This window comes from Hirundo rustica, chromosome 9 (assembly GCF_015227805.2).
Source record: "Hirundo rustica isolate bHirRus1 chromosome 9, bHirRus1.pri.v3, whole genome shotgun sequence".
NCBI classification, from domain to species: Eukaryota; Metazoa; Chordata; class Aves; order Passeriformes; family Hirundinidae; genus Hirundo; species Hirundo rustica.
Genome location: NC_053458.1, coordinates 1,475,055 through 1,501,309, shown reverse-complemented (window position 1 = coordinate 1,501,309; position 26,255 = coordinate 1,475,055). Strand labels below are relative to the sequence as shown.

The 26,255-nt window shown below is 46.9% G+C and overlaps 1 protein-coding gene across 1 annotated transcript in view; it reads left to right on the top strand.

Annotated features, from left to right (window-relative positions):
• The first annotated feature begins 3,566 nt into the window (after positions 1-3,566).
• The window catches only part of PDE4B (phosphodiesterase 4B), a 143,031-nt gene continuing 120,342 nt past the window's right edge, over positions 3,567-26,255 (top strand). Inside the window, exon 1 of the mRNA XM_040072606.2 lies at positions 3,567-3,813. Coding sequence (XP_039928540.1) covers positions 3,578-3,813 — 236 coding nt within the window. The 5' untranslated portion in view covers positions 3,567-3,577. The remainder of the gene's footprint in view (positions 3,814-26,255) is intronic.

Here is a 26,255-nt window from a genome sequence, read left to right as displayed (position 1 = left end):
CACATCCAAGCCCCATTCCCTGCCATCCCTTTTCCTGGCTGCTTCTCTTCTCCAGTTCCCAGTTCCTTGATGTTTTCCTTGTCTTGCTCCAGACATTTCTCTCTTTGATTCCTTTTCTTCATCTCTGCCTGTCTCCCATTCCCGGGCTTGCTCTGATTTATTCCCGGTGCTGGCTCATCCTGGCAGCTGCAGCTGCTGCCTCAGGGGCTGAGCCGAGGATCACATCCCTGTCACTCCTGTGACATTTCCACCGCAGATTTGTTCCGTGCTCTGCCTCTGTAACCCAGTTATTTTCCAGTACAAATGACAATTCCCGTATTCTCCGCTCTCTCGTTCCTTCTCATTCCTTTTTTTTTTTTCTCTCCGCTCGCTGTGTTGGTTTAGTCCAAGAAAAAGTTGTTGTTTTATGGGTTTTTTTTCCTGCCTTAGCTTGGTTTGCTTTCCCTCAAAATCTCATTTTCCCACCCTTTCCCAAATGCAGACGTTCCTCTTTTCCTTTTATTTCCTACTGGGAATGTGCTGTGGCTGATTTCCCTGCCTCCTCCTCAGGCTCATGTTCATCTCTCCCAGAGCCAATGGAGCTGGTTGGCTCCTGGAATTTCTCTCCTGGAAATCCATCATGGATCCTTTCCCAGCCCATTTGGCAGAGATCCACGTTAAGCAGGGACGGTGCTGTGAAATTCCATCGTGTCCTGGCCCAATAATGTTTTTTTTTTTCCCCCATCAAATGTGGTCTAGTTTTAGTCTAAAAGGGATTTTAGGGTTTGAATCCTTCCCTTGTGCATCCTCAGCTTTAATAAATGTTCTGGAATTGTCCGTCTCTCCTGACATTCCCAATTCTGGGCCTGATTTAAGCCAAGGAAACCCTGCTGTGTGCAAGGGACCTCTCAAGTAATTCCAGGACTAACTCCAGAACAGATCAGCTCCAGGAGCACATGGATATCCCATGGATTAAATAACAAATTACTGAACAGCAATTAAAACACACTGAGAGAATCTGTGCTTTATACTTTATCAAGAACCATTTTCAGATCGTTTGGAAGTTTAATAGAGATTTTATTTTTGTTGTGAAAGGGGGAATTCTATCAGCCAGGATTTCCGGAAAGGAGATTTTGTACTTGATTAAAAATACATTTTCCCCTGGGTTTCCTTGCTTGGTAAAAGAAGCCCAAGTAGCACCAGCAAAGCACAATGCCTTGAAATAATCTCCCTAATTAACTTGCTGTGGGGTTGATGGAATCTTTTTGGGATGCCCTTGGGATGGATGGAGCAGTGACTGCAGTAAGAGAGGAGAAGTCCTGACTGTTTTTATCTAAATGTGCTCTGAGGAAGAATTTTCCAATCCCTCTGCCCCTGGCTGAGAGTGCAGGGAAAAGTCGACTAAAAGCTTTTCCCTTGCTCCTGGAGCGTGCAGGAAGTTTCACAATTCCCTTTTCCCAGCTGTTTTACTCCATCCTGGCTGGTAGGACTTGGGAACAGGTAAATAATGATGCTGCTAACGAAAAAAAAGATTTGTTCTTGTTGCTTAGCAATTGCTCTCAGCGCACTCAAGATCGGCTTTTGATGAGGAGTTGCAGGCTTGGAAATGTTGTTTCCCACCCTATCAGTTATTTCAATCAAATATATTAAAACTTCCAGCACTTCCAGATTCTTCAGTGAGTTGGGAAGGGGGGCATGGAATCTCAGCCAAATGCACTTAAACTTCTGCAAGTTTCTTTAATTGTCCTTTTTCTTCCAAGTGGTCTCATTTTCCTGCCAGGCGTTTTCCTTCAATCATCTTTTCCGCCTCCTCAACAATTCCTTCATATTTCTGATCCCTTTTCTGATAGAATTGTTGTCTTGGGCTGCAGACAGTGATCTGTGGTGATGCACACATCCGTGCGGTCCGGGCTGTTCCTGGGCTGTTCAGGGATTTGCCTGGGAATCGTCTTCATTTGTAAACCTGCCCCTGCACTCCCAGGGTGAGCCCAGGCTGGGGATGAGCAGATGGAAAACAGCCCTGGGAGGATGGGGAGTGATGGGGGGTGAGACTGGGCTGAGAGGGGAGACCGCACCTGCAGAGCTGCTCCAGCCCTGGGCTCCAACAGCAGCAGGAGCTGGAGCTGCTGGAGAGAGTCCAGAGGAGATCCCGGAGCTGCTGCAGGGCTGGAGCCCCTCTGGAGCCGGGCTGGGAGAGCTGGGGGTGCTCCCCTGGAGAGGAGAAGGATCCAGGGAGAGCTGCGAGCCCCTGGCAGGGCCTAAAGGGGCTCCAGGAGAGCTGGAGAGGGGCTGGGGACAAGGGATGGAGGGACAGCACACAGGGAATGGATCCCACTGCCAGAGGGCAGGGCTGGATGGGAGATTGCTCAGGATTAAATCTGTGGTTCCAGTGCCCTTAAGCGAGGTTTGGGCAGATATTTTGGTTTATTTTGGTTTTTAGTAACTGGGAGTAGGGCAGAGGGCAGATTGGGTGGGATGTCTGGGAACTCCTCTGGAGGGAAGTCCTCTAGGATTTGGCTTTGCTGGAAGCTGAGGGAGGCATGCTGGTGTTCCTGACAAGTGTTCTGGGATATTTGATGGAAAGCCCGCTGGAATGGGCAGGGATTTGCCATATGATTGATGCCTGCACTGTGCAACCAGGGCACTTTCCTCCCATGCTCTCCCTGACTCCTCCTCCTTTAAAAATATTTATTGCGTTTGCATTTTTGGTCACCTGGTTTTGACCAGTTTGAAAAACGCTCCTCCCTCAGGGATTTATTGTGCTCCTACACTCAGCTCCTTGTCTTTAACTTCTTTCCCTGGACATCGCTTTTTATCCTTGGGAAAGCAGAACTTGCTTTCATGGTGTTTATATCCAGATACAAAATTCCTGGTTTGTTGTTTTAGTGGTTTTTTTTTTTTTTTTTTTTTTCTGTCTGAAATACATAGACTCTAAAAATCATTGGAATTAACTTGGGAGGGAGCTGCCAGCTCCCCAGTGCTTGGATTTGGCTGAGGGTTTTTTTGGCTCTTCATCCCAGGACGGTGGAACCTTTCCATGGAGCGGGAATTCCCGCATGCTTTATTCCTGCGGGACAGAATTCCTCGCCTTTGTTTTCCGTTCCCTTTTAGCCTTTATCTCCACTCCTAGCGCTCTCCCATCCCTCCCAGAGCCGGGGAGTGCCCGGGACCAATACCGGGATGTCGAACAGGTCCTTAAAATTTCCTGGGAATGCCAGGAGGGCAGGACAGAGCCCGCTTGTCAAAACAACCCCGAGCCAATGAGCGCGGCTCGGGTGGAGCCACGGCGGTGCGGGCAAAACTAATTCTCAATGAAAGCCCGGCCCGAGAGCCCCGGGCGGAGCGGGCTCCCTGGAACCGATCCCTGAAAACGCGGCTCTTCTCCCGCTCGGGGGAGGGCGGGATGCTGGAGCGCAGCCCGATGAATTTTTCATGAGCCGCCGCCACGACACCGGGAGCGTCTTTGCCGGGAAGGAGCGGGCAGAGCCGGGGATGCGCTGAGCGAGCGGCGGCGGCTCCGCTTTCCCAGCGCCGGGAATCGCGGGATGCTCGCCCCTGGCCGTGCCTGAGCGCTCGCAGCTCGCCCGGCGCCGCGGCGATGACGGCCAGGGAGCCTTCCCGAGAAATCGCCGCTCCCGAGGCCGAGGTCTACATCAGGACTTTCAAGGAGCAGATGCACCTGGAGCTGGAGCTGCCCAAGCTGTCCGGGAACAGACCCACGTCGCCAAAGATTTCTCCTCGCAGCTCGCCCAGGAACTCTCCCTGCTTTTTCAGAAAGTTGCTGGTGAATAAAAGCATCCGCCAGCGCCGTCGCTTCACGGTGGCACACACATGGTAAGCCGTGCCGGGTTTAAACCGGGTTTAACCCGGGTTTCAAACCGGCGGAGCTGTGGTTGGAAGTGGGGAGGGCGAGCGCGGGTCGTTGCCGGGTTCTCCCGGCGGTGGATGGAGCGGAAAAGCGGCCGGGGGATGATGTTCGGTGCGGGGCCTCCATCGCTGTCGCCTTCAGCCGCCGTTCTCCGGGGGAAAGCCAGCCCTTTATTCCCGGGAACAAAGGCAGCCGCCGGCAACTTTCCCAGGCGCGGTGTGGTTGTGTGGGAGAGCCCGGGATTTCATTGCGGAGCCCAGGAATTCATTTCGTGACCTGTGAATTTATTTGGTAGCCCGTTAGTTCATTTCAGAACCGATGGAATAATTTCAGAACTCAGGAATTCATCTCAGAGGCCATGAATTCATCTCAGAGCCCAGAAATTCATCTCAGAGTCCATGAATTCATCTTGGAACACATTTTAGAACCCAGGAATTAATTTCAGAGCCCATCAATTCATTTCAGGACTCATGAATTCATTTCAGAACCCAGGAATTCATTTCACAGCCCATCGATTCATTTCGGGACCCATGAATTCATTCCAGGACTCATCTCTGAGCCCATGAATTCATCTCAGAACACATCTCAGAACCCAGGGATTCATCTCAGAGCCCAGGGATTCATCTCAGAGCCTTCAGGACACATTTTTTCTTTTGCTCTCTCAGCTCAGGGTGATTTAACTCTCAGGGTTAAATCTTGGAAAAGGCTTTGAGACAGTTTTTGCTGGTTACAGATCTCCCTCTTTTCCACCTTTTTTTCCCAGGGAATCCTGGCTGAGAAGCTTCTTTCCCATCCCCACAAATGTCCAACCCCAAAGAGTCGATTTGGGTGCCATTACAGCTGATTGGGGCTGCCTCTGAGGGTCACTTATCCTGCTTAAACCATAAACAGCCATCAAAAGATAAAATAAAATCCAGGACAATCCGTGAGGTTCATTTCCTAAATTTCCCCTGGATGTTCCTTGCAGGATCCACCTTTTAAATCCCAAAATATCCCAGCTGAGCGTGGGAATTGAACCAGAAAACTTTTGAGTAATGTGAATTTTTGAATCCCTCCTCACACAGCCGTATATCCATCACTTCCCCATTCCTTTAGAATTCCGGAATCCTGCGGATTCCCTGCTTGTTTGTTTGTTTGTTTGGGGTTTTTTGTTTGTTTGTTTGTTTGTTTTTAATTTCAATCCAAGCAGTAATAACAACCTCAAGCTGGTTATGAGCCGTAACAGCTCCAGAGCGTTCTTGGGGATTTTAATTGCTTGGAGTCACCGGTGTTTGGGGTTATTCACATTAATTCCCTGGAACATCTGTTGTGGAGCTCATCTGATCCCAGCAGCCTATCCAGAGAAACGAGGGAAAGATGGTCCAGCTGGGAATTAGGGGAGCACAATGGGACCAGACTCAGCATCTGTTGGCAAAAAAAAAGAATTCAGATGTTCCATTTGGAGATGGAAGTGGGATCAACTTGTAGAGGAGGTGGGATCCCTCTGAATGGAAAAAACGGGAAGGTTTTCAACTCAGTTTTTAGGACTTTTTAGTATCAGGTGATTTGGAATTGTTTTAGGCTTAGATAAGAAAGAGATAAATATAGAAATTAAGAAAATCACTCTTAAAAGTGCGAGCACACCCTCAACACGAACCACACACCAAACCCAGCTTCAATTTAATTTAAATATTTAAAATATCAAGGTTTCCCTGTGCTCCAGCATTTCCTTGCAGTGTCTGGGGGGTGTTCCAGGTGTGCTGTGGGGTCCAGCTGAGCCCCTGGGTGTGCTGGGGAATTTTGGGATCGGGATGTGGGGCAGGAGCAGCCTCACCTGTGCCCAGCCCAATGCCACTTATGTAAGGTGCCCTTTGTGGGAGCTGGGAAGGGAAGGAATTGCCTTGGGAATCAATGGGAATCAATGGGAATCAATGGGAATCAATGGGAATACCAGGCAAACAGCAGCGCCAAGCCAGGGAATTAATCCATGGTGGATTTTATGGGATCTGTAACTTTTCCAGCCTCCTAACCAGGGAACTTCCTCACCCTGGGGGTGGTAAATCAGCATTTTCACCACATCGATGCCGTTGTTCGAGGAATCTTCTGCTCCTTTTTCCTGTTTCCAGTTTTCTGCCTCCCCTCATTCCTCTTTCCCTTTGAGGTAATGGCCTTTTCCAGGCGTTTTCCTGCTTTTCTGACAATACTTTTCTGGCAATTTCCTTCTCCTGCTGCTGCTGATGGAATCTGTGTCACCACAGGCTGCTCCCATATCCAGTCAGATTAAAAAAAATAAGAAAGCAAATGTTGCTTTTTTTAAAGAATAAGGCCATGATTCAAGTGTTTCCATGATCCAAATGATTCTTTTCCTCAGGGAACGGCCGTTCCCACTGGCCACGATCCACGTGTCACCACAGTGACCTCCAGACCTGTGTCAGTCTCACCCCTGCCTGCTCCAAACCCCGGATCCCGTCTCCAAATGCCTCATTCCCACAAAAGAACAGCACAAAACCTCTGTAGCTTTGGGATTTTCCTCCACCAGAACCCACCGGGCTCATTCCTGTCTTGCTTCTGGCAGTTTTGCCTCAGAGATCCCGGAATTCCACATGCTCCTTCTTCCTTTGATAATTCCCGTCGTACCCCTTGGTGCATTTTGGGGGGGAAAAGGCAAGCAGAAGCCATGGAAATTTTGGAGTTGGCGAGTTTCCTTTGGAGTGACTGGAAGAGGGAGCAGCATCTCCTGGAGATGGTCCTCAGCTCTTTTTCCTGCCAGCCAAATCCCAGCGCATTCCCATTCCACATCCCACAATCTGCTCTCCCTCGCCCCATCCATACCTCGAGGATTCCAAAGGAATAATTAAAAAATATCTTTGATTTTTACACCTCTTCTATCTTATTTTTGCCAAGCAAGAACTTCAAATCATCCGTTTTACCCCCATAGCAAGGTCCTTGCCAGCAATGTCTTGGAAGATCCCAAAATTCAGTGTTTTCCATGTGCACTCTGCAATTTATAACACAGGTTCCTTTGTTTGGCTGGATTTAGGCTCAAAATTATAAACAGTTCCTCAAGGAACTATTGGACAGGCTTGGAGAAACCTGGGACAGTGGGAGGTGTCCCTGCCCATGGGAATGGGATGAGGTTTAAAATCCCTTAGAACCCAAACCATCCTGGAATTCCGTGAACATTTCTCCAACCAGAATAATTTATTCGGTTTTTATTTATTCGGGCTCTGGTGAGCTTTTAAAGAAGGGATTTCTACAACATGATGTTGATTGTCTTTTCTTAATTAAGGTTTTTGTGGATTTTTCCCAAATCAATTCACATTTTTGCTTCAATATTTTTTATAATTACCTGTTACCTCATGGATGAAGAAAACACAGAACAGAGCAGAAATTAAATATTAGGAAATTTTGCTCTGGTTTTTCTCTTGGTTATCCCTCAGTGCAGCTAAAGCACAGCCAGCAATTTGTCTTTCAAAATATAATATCAAATATAAATAATTTTATTTTAATATCCATCGTATTTTTGGCAAAGACGCTGTGTTTTCGTGGCACACCAATCTCCCGTGCAGGAATTCGGGGAGTTAAATAAGATGGCAAAATCCAGCTGAGATTTTTCCAAGCCTGGTGAGTTAACAACGGAGCTCTCAAATTCCTGGAAGCTGCAGAATTTCATGGAGGCGAATGGAAATGGTCAAATTATGGTGCTGGGTTTTGTTCTGTGATCATGGAGCCGAATATGGAAGAATTCAATGGAGTGGTGCTTCAGAAAGGTGGAATTGTGGAGAGTATTTCCCTGGAATTGCTGAGGAGAACAGGAACTGATGAGATCCATGGATTTGTGTGGTGGTTTGGTGGTGGTGGAATTGATGAGATCCATGAATTGATGAGATCCATGAATTTATGAGATCCATGAATTTCTCCGCTGGTTTGGTGCTGGTGGAATTGATGAGATCCATGAATTTCTCCGCTGGTTTGGTGCTGGTGGAATTGATGAGATCGATGAATTGGTGAGATCCATGAATTTATGAGATCCATGAATTTCTCCGCTGGTTTGGTGCTGGTGGAATTGATGAGATCCATGAATTTCTCCGGTGTTTTGGTGGTGCTGGTGGAATTGATGAGATCCATGAATTGATGAGATCCATGAATTTATGAGATCCATTAATTTCTCCGCTGGTTTGGTGCTGGTGGAATTGATGAGGTCCATGAATTTCTCTTCTGGTTTGGTGCTGGTGGAATTGATGAGATCCATGAATTGATGAGATCCATGAATTTCTCTTCTGGTTTGATGCTGGTGGAATTGATGAGATCCATGAATTGATGAGATCCATGAATTTCTCCGCTGGTTTGGTGCTGGTGGAATTGATGAGATCCATGAATTGATGAGATCCATGAATTTCTCCGCTGGTTTGGTGCTGGTGGAATTGATGAGATCGATGAATTGATGAGATCCATGAATTTATGAGATCCATTAATTTCTCCGCTGGTTTGGTGCTGATGGAATTGATGAGATCCATGAATTTCTCTGGTGTTTTGGTGGTGCTGGTGGAATTGATGAGATCCATGAATTGATGAGATCCATGAATTTCTCCGCTGGTTTGGTGCTGGTGGAGGAGCTCCTGGTGGCTCCCTGTGCCACCCCTGTGTTTCCCGCTCTGCTGAGGTGGCCCTGCCCAGCACTGGCATTCCAGGATCCCAGATCCAAGCTCTCCTGGCCACCTTCTCCCAGGCTTTGGCCTGGAGGAGCTGATTCCTGCTTTTGAGACAAACCCGGTGTCTGTCACTCGTGCCGGGTGATCTCAGAGGTCTTTTCCAGCCTGGGTGATTCTGGGATTTCTCGGGATGTGCTGCTGGAGCCGTTTCCACTCCGCTCCGCATTTAGCAGGATGCATTCCCATATCCCAGTGTTGGGAACACCCTTGGCTGTGCTTTGCTGAGCTGCTCTGCTTGTGTTTCTCACCCTCTGGTGATGTGATTTCCAGCTTCTTTTCCCAGTTTGGAAAAAAGCAGGATGATTCTCCCCCTTCCAGGCTGGGGCTGGGGTTGGACACGCTGTGTTTCTCAATTCTCCGTGGAAAGTTTCAGGAGAAACAAACTGAAGGGAGTAGGGAAAAGGATGGGGGGAAAACCAGAGGGTTCCTCACTTTTTCTCAGCTGAGTGTGTTCTCCCATCTGTCTCCATCTCCGAGGAGAATTCCTCAGCACTCGGAGGAGGGATTGCGAAGGACACGGAGGTGAGGAGGAGACAGAAACGAGCCCACACAACAAGCACGGAACCAGCTGTGCCATCCCTACATCTGCTCTCTCCAGGGAAATTGGCTCCCAGCCCTGGCTGAATCCATGGAAAACAGAAAGGAGCAACTTCCTTCATCCCCCAGCCACATATGTGGGAAAAGATGGTGATAAAATAGTGCCCAGCTGTTCAAAATCCCAGCAAAACACAACAGATCCTTGGATTAGTAATTGGAGTTGGACGGATTCAGCCGTTCCCTGGGAAGGGGAGAGAGGAAGGGAGCAGTTTCCTTCTCAGAGAAATTATTTCTGGAGTTTTAATAGCTTTAAATAGTTTTTAATGCCTTTAAATAAGGTTTAATCCCTTTAAATAAGTTTGCAGTGTCCAAATCTCTGAGGAATAAACATTCCCAGAGGATCCGTGGTGGCTGAGGCCTGCCTGGAGAATCCCTGGCCTCCAACCCTCGCGCGTGGGCTTAGCCGAAGCGAAATTTTCTGTGGCAAAAGGGTTTCTCCGGGAGGTTTTCCTGCTGGGCTTGGCTTTGTTGGAAGTGTTGATGTGTGGAACTTCCCTGGTGGCAGCATCCCCGCGTTGAGGCTGTGTGTTTTTGGGATGTACACTTCCCACGTTTGGGCGGTGTTGTTGGGATGCACACTTGGCTCCTCCCGGGCTCCGCTCGGTTGCCAGGACAGACTGTGGCAGACACATTCCTGGTTTATCATCCTTTAGGCTCTGTGGGTTGGCTTCACCGCAGATCTCGACGTTCCTTCATCCTTTTTGGGTTTTTGGGGTGGTTTTTTTTGGTCATTTTTTAGCTTTTTTGGTTCTGAATAATCCCGGCGTTTTACTTGGATTGTCCGGCGTCACCTCAGGGGTTCCACAGGGATTAGGGGATCGTGGAATCATAAATGGTTTGGGATAAGAGGGACCTTAAAAATCATCCCACCCACCCCCTGCCATGGGCAGGGACACCTTCCCCCATCCCAGGCTGCTCCAGGCCGTCTCCACCATTGCCCTGGTGGGGCCTTTTCCAATGGATTTCCTTTCCAGGAAAAAATTACCCAGATACCCGTCCTAAACATCAGCTTGAGGCCGTTCCCTCTGCTCCTGTCCCTGTTCCCTGGGAGCAGAGCCCAAATTCCCCCTGGCTGTCCCCTCCTATCAGGAATTGTGCAGAGCCACAGGCTCCCCCCTGAGCCTCCTTTCCCTGGGATTTTTTTTTTTTCCCCTAGGTTTTTCTGTATATTCTTAAAATGTTTTGTGCTGCAGCTCCGTTTCCAAAAGCTTTAATGAACCCTGCAGGTAAAAACACCGCAGAATGATGGACAGCCTCATTAGGTGGATGCTGCCTTCCCTAACAATTACAGAAAATCAGCTTTTCCATGTTATTGGATCCGTTATTCCTGAGCTAATCGGCGCAGCTGAGCCCGGTGTATTTCAGAGCTCATTCCATAAAAATGAGGTTTAAGGGAACTCAGCAACGGCATCCAGGCCTTGTAGGTTCAAAGGTATTTTCAGATTTCTGTGCTTTAAAACATCACAGGAAGTCAATTTATGTGTTATTAACTAGAGTTGTTAATGCAGCAGAGCTCGGGAGCATGGACAGCGCTCCCTGGGACAGGCTGGAATTCTGGGGTGTCTGGTTGGCCTGGATGATCCCTGTGGGTCCCTTCCCACTCAGGGTATCCTGTGATTTTATCCTGCCTGGATAAACTGTCCTCTTGCTTACCTAGGGATTCTTTTATTCTGTTATTTTTTTTTTCCTGAGGAAGGTGGAGAAAGAATGGAAAAGCATCAAACACGTGATGTGGAATTTCGGGAAGGGGTTGACAAGGAGCACAGGGCAAGGCAAAGAGAGAAAAGGAGAAGGGAAAGTAAATCCAGCTCTGGTGCTGTTCATACATCCTAAAATTATGGGAAAATAAGGAGAATTCACAGCACAAGAAACTCGTGTTCGTCATCCTGCCTTATCTCCAAAACCTGGGAATTTGTCCTGGAATTGCTGCTGGATATGGGAGTGCTGGACAGCATTTTATATTTGAGTTTTTCCTTAGTGCCTGACTGAAGGAGGAAAGTTTTGAGAGCAAATGGTAATTATAGAACTGGGATCGCTATAAATTAATGATGGCTAGATCTGCGCATCTGGCTATTTTCCAAAGCTTTCTCTTGTCCTTAGGGAATGTTTCCTTTTAAACCTGGGTTGCCAGGCTGCCTCCTCCTAACAGACTGCTCTGGGGAGCTGCTGGAGGTCAGGGCTGGGACAGGGGGACAAATTGGCCCTGGTGTCACCTCCCCCATGGACTCAGCTCACTGGTGCTGGGCCCAGTGTTCCCCTTTCCCAGGAGTCTCCTATTGGATTAAACCCCTGGATCCCTTTGTAAACAAACTCCTGGAGACGTCGCAGGGTGTTCATAAATTGCGGCTTTGGGCTTGGTACCGTTGGATATCAGTTTCGTCTGGAGCCTCCTTCAGCTCCACGGGAGATGGATGAAAGCAGCAAATGGATTTCTGAGGCAGAGCCAGGGACAGCATTTATGGATTTGGTTTTCCTCTCGAAGACAGCTGGGAACAAAGGGGGAATTATGTCCTCACCGCAAAAAAAGAAAAAAACAAAACCGCAAAACCCTCAGACAACTCCATTGTCGTGTAAGTGATATCCATAAATTTGGAGAGGGATCCATGAGGAGCAATCCTGCTGCCTCAGGAGATTTCTGTTGGTTCTGAGATCCAGGTGATCCCACTGGGATAATGGCAAAGAGGGAGCAAGAGGGAGGAGGTGGGACAGGATGGAGCTGGGGTGATCTCTACAAACCTGATCTGGAAGGGTTTCCCTGCAGTCCAGTGTCTTGGCCAGCTCCAGTCCGGGATCCAGACTCAGCTGTTGGATGTTTTTTCCAGCTTTTTCTTCCCTATAAACACAAGGTTCTCTTCTCCCACCCTTCCTCCAACAACACCACCACCTTCCCCAACCTCCCAGACTTCAGACTTTGGTTTTTCAAGCAGAGGTTGATGGAAATCTGCTCTGCTGCACTTCCAAGCTGCCTCCAGAAGGAAGGAGAAAAATCCTGAAATGTCAGCCTTTGCTATTTTTGCAGCCTTTCCCAGGAAGCAGCTCCGGCTTTGCCGTCTGCGTCCCAATCGGGATCCGCCGGATCCGATCATCCCTGTTTGGCTCGGCCTTGTCAGTTGTTGCTTTACAGGGAAGAAGAAAAAAGCTGTTGTAGCAACTTGTAAATGCTCAGTTGGTCAGCCCGGGGTGAACGGAGTGGGAGTAATCCTCAGCCGTGCTTGGAATGCATCAGGAGGTTTGGGGAACAGCCTTGGAGCTTCGGATTGGGATTCCGTGGGTTGGAATTCTGTGAATTACAGAAACCTGGAATGGTTTGAGTTGGGAGGGAGCCTAAAGGACACCCGGGGTGCTCATCCAGCCTATCCTTGAACAATTCCATGGGGAGTCCACACCACTGGGGTTCCTTGGCAACAAGATCCAGGTCTCCAAGGAAGGTTGAGGAACTCACAGGGCTCTGTGGGCTGGAAATCCCTCCGGAGAGGTGGCTCTGAGGTGTTTATTTGTATTGTTGGGAATTCGCGTTTCCCCGCTAACAACCTCGGACTGGGAACGCTCGGAATCGCCTCCAGCCGGGCTTGAGGTGGGCTCAGATCAGCTGCAGTTCATTAAAAGGACTTCAATCGATGTTAATCACAAAGCGGAACTTGAAAAAATATTGTGAATTAAGCTCATGGATCTATCGTGCAAGAACAGATGGAAAAATTAGGAATTCTCCTCGTGGGCTGGGCTGACAATTGGATTTGTCAGAGAATTCCTGTTGATCCCAATCTGGATCACTCATCCCTATTACTTCTGCCACTGGACATCATTCACACTCAAATACCATTCACACCCACATTTCAGACCAGTCTTTTTATTAATTTTGCTGTTAATTCTTTTCGCTTATTATTTAAATCTGAAAAGCACAATTAGACGAAAAACCAGGATTTGGCTTCAGTGCTGGAAGGTGGGAGAGGAATATCAATGATCAGTGACTTGATCTTAGAGGTCTTTTCCAACATTTCTGGTTCTGGGATTTTAAGGAGCAGAAAATAATCAAGCACGGTAATTAGAGTTGCTTTATTAACGGTGTAAATAATGAGGATGGAAGCAAGCTCAGAAATATTTGGGGTTGATGTTTTCAATACTCATTTAGAGTTTAGTGTGTGGCAATATGAGGGAAATATTCCCAAAATCTCGAAGAGATGGAATTTCCGAGTTAAAATTTACAAACGCGGTGACTGGGCAGTCAGAACTGGTGTGGGCTGGGGGTAACTGGAGAGGTCAAGCCGGAGATTCGACCCTCAGGCATTGCCTTGCCTGTTGGTTTGGTTCAGCATTTATTTATTCAATTTATTTGTATTTTTTGTGTGCTTCCCACCGTCTTATATTGTCAAATATCAAAATTTCGAGTTGTTCGGGATAAATGGCTCCCCTAAACCTGGTCTTGGCTTATCTCTGCTTTCTCTTAGTGAAGGCAAAGAGGAAGAAATTCCAGTTATTCCGGCGCTTCAGAACGAGCGTTCCCTGGGTGGGTTCGTTCAGGTGTCCCGCGGTGGGAGGCAATTCCTGGGGGAAGCAGCGGTTTGGGAATGAGCGGCAGCAGCCGCTGTCACATCGCAGTTCGCTCCGTGGGGAAGGGAGCGGGGCCGGGAGCAGTGGCACAAAGCGGGAATGGCAGATCAGGGGCAGATCAGCCCCTGCGTCCGGACGCGGTTCTGCGGAGAGAACAAGCTCAGCTCCGATTTGGCTTTCACTTCCATTCACGGCTCAGGGAAAGGGAGGAGAGGGAAGTGAAGCAGATTATTAAATGTGCCTTTTGGCCCGGGATCACTCCAGGCAAAAGTCGGCATGCCTTAAGGAATCTCTTGGAAAATAAAATAAAATAAAAAAAAAAAAAAAAAAAAAAAAAAAAAGCGGTGTTTAGGGAGAAAAAAATAGAATATTTAATGTGGTTTTGTTCAGTTGAAAACGACTGGGGGCTTGGGGAGAGCATTTGGCTAAGTAGCTAATGAATAATTCAGGCTTGCTAATTCAGGAACTCTGTCATATAGATTAAAATCCAGCGGTTTTGGCTGTAAACAAAGAGAATAAACACCCAGCATTTAACTAAACAACAAATTCGGGGGTTGAAGCCTGTGGACCTTTGAAGGGCACCGGCTCTTGGCTGAGAGAGGGACAATTTAATTAGCATGGATTTTTTTATTAGTCGATATTAAAATCTCTCCCCAGAAGCTGTAATTCTAATTCCATAAGATTATATTCCTAAAGCGCCAGGATTTACGAGGCGGGGAAAGTTTGGTTCCAAACACAGGAGGGAAATTTCAGGAGCTTCTCTCCCATGGATCCAGATTTGTTTATCCAAATATCTGAAGCATTTTTGACGCTGTCCCTCTGCCAGGCCTGACAAAACAAAGGGGAGGATGTTCCCTGGTGAGCTCGAAGCCTTAATTAACACGATTAACAAATACAATTACCACAGAGAAAGGTTAAAAAGAGATGGGAGAGATAAAAGCAGATCTCCACGAGGGACAAGAATGAAAGCAGGGATATGAATGTTCAATCCTGGGAGCAGCAGCCCCGGATCCAGAGTTTTCGCCCAGCCCCATTTTCACCCTGGATCTCTTGATCTGGGTTTGCAGCAGTTGAAGCGCTGCGTTTCAAAGGCACGGGAAGAATTCCTGAGACTGGGAGAACGAGCATTGTGACACGTGTCACCTTTCCAGGCAGACACGTTCTGAGGGATTTGGGATTTACAGGAATGCATAGAAACTCCAGAAAACGTTTGTTTGTACTTGACAAATAACCCTTTATTTCCATTCCGGTGTTCATGCTGGAAGGGAATTACCTGACATTCCCATTGCCAAATAACTCTATTTCCCATTCTGGTGTGATCCCAGGGGTAGGAATTTCCTGACATTCCCATGGACAATAACTCTTATTTCCCATTCCGGTGTGATCCCAGTGTCGGGAATTTCCTGACATTCCCATTGAGAAATAACCCTTTATTTCCCTTTATTCCAGTGTGATCCCCGTAGGGAATTATCTGACATTCCCATTGAGAAATAACTCTTTACTTCCCTTTATTCCAGTGTGATCCCAGTAGGAAATTACCTGACATTCCCATTGACAAATAACTTTATTTCCCATTCTGGTGTGATCCCAGTGTCAGGAATTTCCTGATGTTCCCATTACCTGCTGTTCCCATTGACAAATAACCCTTTATTTCCCTTTATTCCAGTGTGATCCCAGGACAGGGAATTTCCTGATACTCCCATTTTCCATCCCCCTAAGTTGAGAATCCTGTAGCTTATAAGAGTTGAGTGGATGCTCCTGCTCCAAGAGAGAGAACTGCTCCCAAAATCCCAGTAATTTTACCTGAGACAAAAAGAAAGCACTGATTACTTGGAATTTCAGAGCTCTCCCTTCAGTGCCTTTTTTCGGGACAGACGTCTCCTTCCAATCCCTTTTTCCTTGATTTTTTGCTGCTCCAGCCGTGGCTTTGGGGTATAATTTTATTGATTTGTTTATTTAGAAGGGGTTGGGGGCTTGTTTTTCTGAGGACCTGCTCTTCCGTAGGGCTTTCCTGTGGATCTGGGAGCAGGGCTGGGAGGATTTTGTGGTGCAAAATCGATCTGTGCAGCTCTGAATTAAATTGATGTGAGAACTGTGACTGGTTTTGTCACCAGTAATTCCTGCCTCGAGCAGGATATTAAAGAGGACAAATGGATTCAAAACAAAGCCACCACCAACCACACATTTTTTTATTTGACTTCCTGAGCGTTCAGTTAATTGTTGACAGAGATTTTTTTTTTTTTTTGTGGAGGGGGGTAGATTGGGTTGGGGCTGTATTTAAATGAAGCGTTTGTGGGTTTGTTTTGCATGCAGGGAAGATCCTGCCCGAGTTTGAAAAGGTCACCACCGTTAATCATTTCAGGAAGGCAAGAAAATATTCGAGTAATGACTCAACTGAAAGGAATAACCAAGATTAAAAGCTTCTTAGTGCTTAACAACTGTGATCTTGATTAGTTCATGGTTTCGTGACAAAGGTTCGGTTACCGAGCTGAAAAATGTCATTTTTTTGAGGGCTGTTACTTGGTTTTAGGGTTTTTGGCTTGATTCCACAATTAAAAAACTGGAGATCGATGAGAAGAAGGAATAACAAGTACCTGCTGCAGCCGTTCCTGATCTGGAATTGTCACTAATGTATTTTCCAGGAGATCATCTGGGGATGGAAAAATTATCCCAGGTCTCATAGGACCGAGATCCTGTTTTCATCCTCTGGCTGCTTTGTTTGTCAGCAGTTTCAGTCATCCTTTCAGCGCCACTGAGTGATCTTTGAAAATGATCCATCAGATTTCCATAGAGCTTGGCATTTATCTTGAATAGGATGTATGGATGTCGTGCAAATAGAGAATTGACCATCTTTGAAGGAATTCGGAGTTACTTGTTCTTGTTTTCCTTCCCCTCACCCCAAAATCTGGGATTCCTGGCTAAGTACTGAAGGATTTTTCATCACAATATTAATTTATTGTATTTTTTATTATCCACCCTGTGTTCAAATGTATTTTTAATACACCAAATGATCAGGACTATTCATATTTAGTAAATACAGCGGCCTAGAAGATTTTTTTTTTTTAGTAATCCACACTTCTATTCTGCATTTCATTCCAATATTCCTGGTAATACTTTTATCTTTTGCCACTCTAAGATGATTTTATTTTTGTATTAATACCTGCAAACAAATGTTGACAATCAGCATAACTATTTTAGCTAAAAGAGGGCTGTTTTCTTATATTAATCCTCCTATATTCTAATCCCATGGGGTTCTTCTGCTGGTTTTTTATTTCCTTTCAAACCCATCTAATTTCTCCCACACGTTCCAAATGCGAGCGCCAAATTTCCGTGCCCGGCGTATCCCCATTGTGCTAATTTCTCCTGATAAACAAGGGAATTTGGAATGCTTCAGACACACCATCCAGAGAATCCAATTTCATCCGAGCGTCCTGCTGCTCTCGCATCTCTCTAATGCATTTTCCTGTAGACAATTTGTTTAGCTGAGGATTTAATCAGCCGGAATGTCTATTTTTGATCCTGCTTTTGCCTGGCCGCGCCTCGCAGGGAGTGCATGAATTTGCACTCAAGCTGGGGTGAGGAATGGCACATTTCTAATCTTGAGTTTAGTTTTTAGAATTACGGGGTGCATCTTCATATTTTTTCAATGTTTTCGAGGCCCTGGCTTGAGCTTTTAAAGTGTTTTCCCTCGTTGCCCTGCTCTAATCCTTGGCTGAACTGGTTCTGATTGGTGTGACACGCGTGGGCCTCCCGCTGCTCTCCCTGGATTTACGTTCCCTGCACAAGATTAATCTCCAGGTCATCAGGCCGGAGTCTCCTGAGGACAGAGCAGCAGGAATTTTCTGTGCTGGATGTTTCCGAGCTTCAGCAGCATCCGGGTGGTGCCTGTTTGTCCCTTGTCCCTTTGGAATCCCGGTGGGTGTGTGTGCCCAGGGGAAGGGACGGCGCTGTCCTAGCGATGCCTCGGGATTGCGGCTTTTCTGTTTTTCATCTGTTTGTGATCCTGTCGTTCTTCAGTGTAGAACTCCAAACTCCACGCACAGGGTGAGCTGCTGCTCTCCCATTTTGGTCAGACACAACAGTTCCTCTCCAGGCCTGGGGATCGAGGGCACCTCACTGCCTCAGACCCTGGGAAATGTTAACAAAAATGAGTTGGGGGAGCAAAATTGGGGTAAATGACTTCATTAGCTGAAGCTGTAATTGGAAGATTAACCCCAAATATCCAAATGGACCAAACTTACCAAAGTGTGAAAACCCGTGACCCGTCATCCATTTTGGGGGCTTTGTCTGCCCAAAATGTACCTGAAAGCCCTTTGATAAACGGAACAGATTTTTAGTCTCTGAATTCTGTCTGGGCTCTGTTTTTAGGTAGCCCAAAAAAGGCATCCCTGGTGTCCCATTACATGGTGGCACTGGGCTGCCCTGGCAGGGGACAGCAGCAGGGCTGGGCCTGGCTCTTGGCTCCCGTGGGATTTCATTCCCCAGCCCGAGGATCAGCAGATCCCTCAGCTCCAGGATTTGGTATCTGGGGCTTTGGGATGATCCAGGGGCTGGGGGGACAGGAACAGGAGCTGTGGTCACTCTGGATGTGGGGCAGGAGCAGCTCCAGAGGAGTTTGTGTCCAGAGGGACAACAGGAAAGGAGATGGAGCAGGAAAGGGAGGCTGATGGCAGAGGGAAGGAGCCACACGATAAATAGGATTTAAGTTAAGGAGGAACGATTTTAAACTGCCACAGGGCACGGTTAGATGGGATATTGGAGAGAAATTGTCCCCTGGGAGGGTGGGGAGACCTGGAATGAATTTCCCAGGGAAGCTGTGGCTGTTCCTGGATCCCTGGAGGTGTCCAAGGCCGGGCTGGAGCAGCCTGGGATGGTGGGAGATGTCCCTGCCTGGATGGGATTTAAGGTCCTGACCTATCCCAGGTTCTGTTTGTAGGGGTTTTTTGGGTTTTCTTTTCCTGGCAAACCAATATTCCAGGGCACCACGCTGTGTTTGAAGCAGGAGCAGACCCAATCCAGCAATTGCACCCAAAAATGTTTAGGTTCATCTCCTGTTTTTTAATTGGGTTTTGGTCCCTTAGTCAGCCCCCTGTGGATAATTCTGTGGAAAAGTGCAGTGAGATCACTTTATTTCTTCATTCTCAAAATGTCTTTGCATGGAACCACCACGGCTAAACCTGTGATTGCTGCCAGTGTTTTGGGTTTTGGAGAGCTGGGTTTTACGAGTTTGGGAAAACAATTTCCAATTTCCTTCAGTTAATGCATTAAATTTTAATGGCTGAAAATATCCTCAGAGTGTCCTGACGGAGCACAAGTGAAACTTGTTCCAGTTCTGTTGTTGAAATAAGAATTGGAAATTTAGCCACTCCAAATTTTGAGTTGTTGTGTGGTTGAGGGTAGTCGATCTCTCGTATGAACGAGGCTGAAACCCAGGAATTTCCAACATAAATCCCAGATCTTTGTTTTGCTTCCAGCACAAATTGGCCAAACTTTTCTTTTCTGTGCCTGTGGGTGAGTTTTGAACTCAGCACAGCACGAGGGGAACCTGCAGTTTCCATGAAATGTTTCAATTTTGAGTTCCTTTATTATGGATGTTCACAGCCATCCCATTAATTCTTTTGGGGATTTCAGTAGTTTTACCCCTAATGGAATCAATAATATTGCAGATAGAAATTATTTGTGTCAGTGGGAATTATTTGTATCTGTGGGACTTTGCTGAATGGTGTGGTCAGGATTTATGGGGCGCTGAGTTTGTTGTTTTCCAGTATAAACCATGGAAAAAAGGTTTGTGGAGTCTCTCCTTGACCTAACCACAATTGCCAGGCTCTGGTAGAAACTGGAGTTTGGAGAATTTGGACAGTCCAAAACATGGAAAAAAGGTTTGTGGAGTGTGGGGTCTCTCCTTGACCTAGCCACAATTGCCAGGCTCTGGTAGAAACTGGAGTTTGGACATTGGAGAGTTTGGAGATTTTGGCGGAAATTGGAGTTTGGAGATTTGGAGTTGGAAGAATCCCCGTGGAATCTGGAGATTTCTGTCTCCTCTTGGCTGCTGACCCTACCCAGAGTGGGGAATTTCCCCTTCCTGGAGGAACGACCATCCCGGTGTTGTCTTCCCTGGGATTTTGGGACTCTTTGCAGACACCTGTCAGGTGAAGCTGCTCCTGCGTCAGATCCCAGCGACCACCTGGACGCTGTGGAGAATTCTGGAAGCCGGGAGTCACGAGAGATTGATTTTCCCCCGTTATTTCAGCACATTCACGGCTGATTTTTCCCTTTGAGGAGCATGACTGTTCCGATGATTCACGGCTGCTTTCTCGGAGGCATTCCAGCAAGGAATCACAATCACACCACTCCTGTTGCCGCTTGTTTACTGCAGCAAGCAACCAGAACACAAATTGGAATTCATTAATCTGGCTGCATCTTCCCAATTATAATTGTTAAATTAATTTTCGGGGGGTTTGAGCCGATTTCATGGGGATGAGCTCCGTGTGCAGATCACACTTCACCACTGGCCTTGTGCTGAAAACCGAGCTGCTTGAATACTGAAATCTTGATTTTAGGCCAGCAGAGAGGATTGATATTTTTGCCTCCAGTGCTAAAAAAGAATTGTTTTGTGCTTTGTAATCTGTTACAACGACGATTTGCTTCTTCTTGCAATACATCTTTTTATTTGGCTGGCAGAGCAGTATTTTCATTTGTAACCTCTGCGTCCAGAATGGAAAATGGAACATCAGAGCAGCCTGAGGAAACACCCTCAGAGCAAATAATTTGCATTTTCGCAGGTTAATTTTAGGAAAAGCTACAGAATTTTGCTGTGAAAAAAGTGTGGCAGACAGGAAGAAGCAAAGCAAGATTTTCATCAGAAGAGAAAAAGGCAGAAATAGCAAAACATCAGGGGAGATTTAAAAATTGGTGTTATTTACTCTCCAGGCAGTTGCTTTTCCTTAGTTCCACGGAAATTGCAGGAGAAGGAAACTTTTTTCCCATTTAGGGCAAGGAATAATTACAAAACCTGCAGCAAGGGACGTAATCAGGATTTGGGCACTTGGAAAAGCTTTGGAGGGAGGATGGAGAGGACCTGAGCTCCGTTCCCTGGGCAGGCTGGGAGGCCTTGAGCCTGAATCCTTTGCTGAGTGAGGCTGGAAAGTTTTGGATTAGTTAGGACCAGCTTTGGATGGCGGGAAGAGATCAGAACGTTCTGGACATGTTCCTCACAGGGGTGGTTTTCTGCTCACAGCAGAGGGATAGCAGGAATTCCAGGGAATTTCTGTGGGGAACTGAAGGAACTCATGGAGCAGGTTGGGTTGGGAGGGATCTCAGGGATTGTCCAGTTCCCCCCACCACGGCAGGGACACCTCCCACCATCCCAGGCTGCTCCAAGCCCAATGTCCAACCTGGCCTTGGGCACTGCCAGGGATGCCACGGCTGCTCTGGGAATTCCAGCCCAGCCCCTCCCCTCCCTCCCAGGGAGGAATTCCTTCCCCAAATCCCATCTAAATCGACCCTTTTCCAGCTTAAAGCCATTCCCTGTGCCCCATCCCTCTATCCCTTATCCCAAATCCCTCTCCAGTTTTTTTGGAGCCCCTTCAGGCCCCTGGCAAGCCGCCCCACAACGGCGTAGTACAAATAGTAAAACAACAGCTCTGAACGTAAAAGAACATTTGTCTTAAAAACCATTACTCATTTATCTATTTAAAGACCTATTTTTTTTTTTTTTTTTAATGCAGGTGAGTACAAATCTCATTGTACTCCATAAATCCAGGGAAAAGGAGCCTCTGGCGGCAGTGCCAGGGTGTTCTGTCAGGTGCTCTCCACCTCCCACCTCTGCCTCTCCGGGCTTTGTTGGCCCACATGACTCCAAAGGAATAAAAGCTGGATCTGCTCTAAAGAAAAACTAAAAAGCTGGAGAGGGTTAGAGTGCAGTGGGAAAGGAGGGTTGTTGAGCTACATCCCTGCTTTGCCTGGAGGGTTTTTTTTTTTCCGTAAAAATCCGTGGTATTGGTGAATTTGTTGTGTCAGAGATGCCCTGCACAGGCTGATTAGTCACTGCAATTAAAGCTCCATCCTCCCTGGGAAGGCGAAAGTGCCCTGATTTCTGCGTGTGTTGTTGGAACTGCGGGTCAGGGAGGGAAGTAATTGCTGGCAAATGGATGGCTGCAGTTCCAAAAGCCACGGATCCCACTTGGCTCATTCCTGCTCTCCCGGTGCGTGATGTTAAAGGTGGCGGGAATGGCACCGGGGAGCAGCAGCGTGGGCAGCAGGAAAGGGGGCATTGGGTGGTGAGACTGCACCTGCAGAGCTGCTCCAACAGCAGCAGGAGCTGGAGCCGCTGGAGAGAGTCCAGAGGAGATCCCGGAGCTGCTGCAGGGCTGGAGCCCCTCTGGAGCCAGGCTGGGAGAGCTGGGGGTGCTCCCCTGGAGAGGAGAAGGATCCAGGGAGAGCTCCGAGCCCCTGGCAGGGCCTAAAGGGGCTCCAGGAGAGCTGGAGAGGGGCTGGGGACAGGGGATGGAGGGACAGCACACAGGGAATGGCTTCAGACTGAAAAAGTGGAGATTTCGATGGATATTGGGCAGGAATTCCTGGCTGGGAGGGACAGGCCACATCCCCGGATGCATCCCTGGATTTGTGCTGGGTGTCGTTGTCCAAAGGGATTCCTGCCAGCCCTGTGCCAGCCTGGAAAAGGCGTTGGAGTGAGGAACATCCTGGGTGCAGCTCAAACACGGAATCACGGAATGGGTTGGGTGGAAGGACCTGAAATCCCATCCCATTCCCCTGGGACACCTCCCACCATCCCAGGCTGCTCCCAGCCCTGTCCAACCTGGCCTTGGGCACTGCCAGGGATCCAGGGGCAGCCACAGCTGCTCTGGGAATTCTGTTCCAGGGCCTCCCCACCCTCCCAGCCAGGAATTCCTTCCCAATCTCCCACCCAAATCTCCACTTTTTCAGTTTGAAAGCATTTCCAGCGCAGCTGTGGCTGCCCCTGGATCCCTGGCAGTGCCCAAGGCCAGGTTGGACACTGGGACTTGGATCCACTGGGGACAGTGGGAGGTGTCCCTGCCATGGCATGGATGGGCTTTAAGGTCCCTTCCAACGCAAACCATTCCGGGATTCTTTGATCCTACAACGTTCCCATCCTCTCTATGTCTGTTCCCAGCAGATTCTTGACTCCCATGAAGATTCAAATCCTCCAGGTGTCTTCAGCGAATCACTGTATTTACAGGACTCTGTCCTTGTTTTTCCTGGAGCAGCAGCTGTGCCTCCCCTTCCTCCCTTCTCCAAATATTGATACCTGGATTGCTGGAAAAGCTGGATTCCATTAATTCTTTTTATTGTGGGCATCCCCTCTCCCTGTGAGACCAAAGCCTTCTCTCCAGACATCCCCCCAAAGAGGAAATCCCCCTAAAATCCCAATCCCCCTAAATTATACCCATGGTTATATGGAACAGCGGTGGAATTTTTTAAAAAAAATCCATCAGAATTGTGTCTTGTCCAGCTCTGGGGTGAGATTGGGTTTGCTTTATTCCAGTTACTGAAATGAGTGGTCTGTGTAATCCAGGAAGTTCTTATTTAATTCCTTTTTTTTTAATTGAATTGAGGAACTGGCGAATGGTGCAGCTCTCCCAGAGGAATTTTCACCTCATTTCAGTGCTGGGAAATGGTTCCAGTTGCTGCCTGTATCCCCAAGTTCTGTGTATCCAACTCCGTGATGCCAAAACCCAGCAGGATTTTCCGGGCAGGATTTAATTTGGTATTTCTTCCTTACTAAAGTATAAATCTTGGTGTTGTTAATCCAATTCTTTGGTCTCTGAATAGAATAAAAGCAGCCCTTTATGTTAGGCAGGACCTGGATCCAAGGTTAATTCGAATTTTATGGATAATCCCTCACTCTGTTCTGGACACAATTGGACAGACCTTCCCAGAATTTAAACATCACATCCTTAATAAGGTTTTATTTTGTTTATAAAGCATTTTAGTGGCAATGGATGGATGTTCCCAGTCAGGTATCACCTCAGGAGTTTATCCCTTGATTGTTTTATTTTTAATTTATTAGGACATTACTTTGTCTTTACTCTTGGGTTAAAAGCTCCTTTGCTTCCTGGGACACTTTGTGCCTTCACCCAGGAGTTCATTCAGTGAGGTGAAGCATGAAATTCTCACTCAAAAAAAAAAAAAAAGAAATCTTATTTTTGTTTATTCTGTTGTGCAGTTTACTGGCCATTTTCAGGGATTCAAAGAAAGATGATTTCTTTTTGCCGTCGGCTTCTCTTCTTAAACCCCTCTGAATGTTGTTTCTGTTGTCGGGATATTCTGGAATCATGGATTGGGTCGGCTTGGGGTAGAACTGGGTGAGCTTTAAGGTCCCACCCAACCCAACCCAAAATCCCATGTTCATGATGAGAGGACAAAATGAATTTAGGAGTGGAGTGAATTCTGTTCCTGGGAATTTCCTGCTTTGCTCCACGGTGCTGTCCAATTCCCAGGGCTGGGAATCTTTCCTGCTGGAGTTTTCCATTCCCTGTTTGCTGCTGTGGATGCAGATCCTTATTTTTAATCAAATTCCCTCATTCCCAGACTGGGCCCTGTTGGCTGCACGTGGAGCAAAGTTCAGTGCCAACAAATGCAGAAGGAGAGGGAACGATTGGATAATTCCCTGGGTCAGCAATAATGGGAACTAATTCAGGGCAGTTTGGGAGATTGAATTAGGGTTTGAAGTGGATCCTTCATTAAGAGCAATTTCTGATGGTCTCTTTCTCCATCAAGCAATAAAACGCTCCTGACACCTAAAACCAGGCACGATTTTTCACTGCTGTTTTTAACAGGGAGCACTGGGAGTTTTGACCTTTAAATATCAACATTTTTGATATTTAAATCAAACAGGATTTACTATTTTTTTTTTTTTCTGTGTTGGGTGTAACCCTCATTAAAGGAGGTGCCAGCACCCAGGTCCCATTCAGTTGTAAATAAATAAGAAATAAATACTAATTTGGGGTTGAATTACCACAAAGAGGGCATTGAATGCAGAAAAATATATCCTTTTAGGGGAAATGCAATCAGCAGAGCCTAATAAAGGGAAAAAATGCCTACCACTAAAATAATTCCTTTTTTTAGGTGTTTCTATGGGTGGAAATTTCCATTCTGACCTGCAGTTGGATGTGTTTGAGCTTGAGTTTGTGGTGACTTTGTGAAATGCTGGATGTTATTCCCACCCTGGAAAAAAAGCTCCTCTTCAGTCGTCAGGAATCAATAGATCTTACTTAAAATCTGACAATATTCATTTCTGACAGGGGTTTTCCATAGGATCTCCCGGTTGGAGTTGCTCTTAGGGGTTTCTTCCAATCTAAACAATTCTGCTGGAATCTTAAAACCGGTTTTTGTAGGAACTTCAAAGGTTTGAACTGAGAATTGCAGGAGTGTTGGGATATTTTTCCAAGGAGTTTTCCTTGCTTTTATTTCAGTGGAAGCTTTGCCTCCCCTCATTTACTGAGAATGGTTCTATCGGGGTCAGAATTTGAAAATTCAAACAGATTTCATCAGAAATTGGGGGGGGGTTAATTGAATTTAATTTAAATTTTTAATTCGACCATTCCAAAAACCGAACGCCTTTGACTGCAGACGCATCCCAGGCATCCAGCTGATGATTAAAACCCGAATAAAAGGTGGGGAAAAAAAAAAAAAAGGCTGAAAACATGAAAGATTTGGGGGTTTGGCCTTTTCAAAATTGTTTTAATTGTCTTGAACCCTGCGGAGGCTGTGGCAGGGAGTGGCCTGGAGTGGGTTCAGTCCCAAATCCTTCGCTGTCGTTGCCGGTTCCCTGCGACATTTAACGTCTGTCACTCGCTCATCACTTTAAAAACAGCGGTGGAGGGGGGGAAAAGAAAAAAAACACGGGAAAGAATGGGAAAGCAACGGTTGTGTCAAGAAAAACGCCTGAAATGCTGCACTTTAATTATTGCCTTCTGCCACGGGTGGGAGTCGTTGACTCCGAAATAAACCCCCCAAAAAAAACAACGCGCCCCAGAGCAGCCTCTTTGAAAACAGATAACGGGGAAATTGCAGGCGAATTCAGAAATGAGAAAAAAAATATGAGAAAATTGCATAATCAGGAGAAGATTGACGGGAGTGAAATGTTTCTCGGGAAGGAGCGGCAGGGAAAAGGAAAAGGGGGAATGTTTGGAAATTCCGGTGAAGATTTCAGATTGCACGCAAGGCCCAAGAGGCAAAGAGATATTGGGAGGGGAAAGGGTCTCTAATCTGCACTCCAAAACTGTTATTTGGGTCTTAATCCAAGGAATTTTTGAGAATTCCAATGGAGATTTTGAATTGCACAAAAATCTTGAGGTACAAGATAATGTAATGAGGGAAAAACCCCAGGAAAGCTGAACTGCCTGGAAAAGGTCTTTTATCTGCACTCCAGAGCTGTTACTGGGGTCTTAATCCAAGGAATGTTTGGGAATTCCAACGGAGATTTCAAATTATGAGCAGATATTGTGAGGGAAAAACTACAGGAAAGTCCATCTGTGGAAATTCCTGCCTGGAAAAAGGTCTTTTATCTGCACTCCTGAGCTGTTATT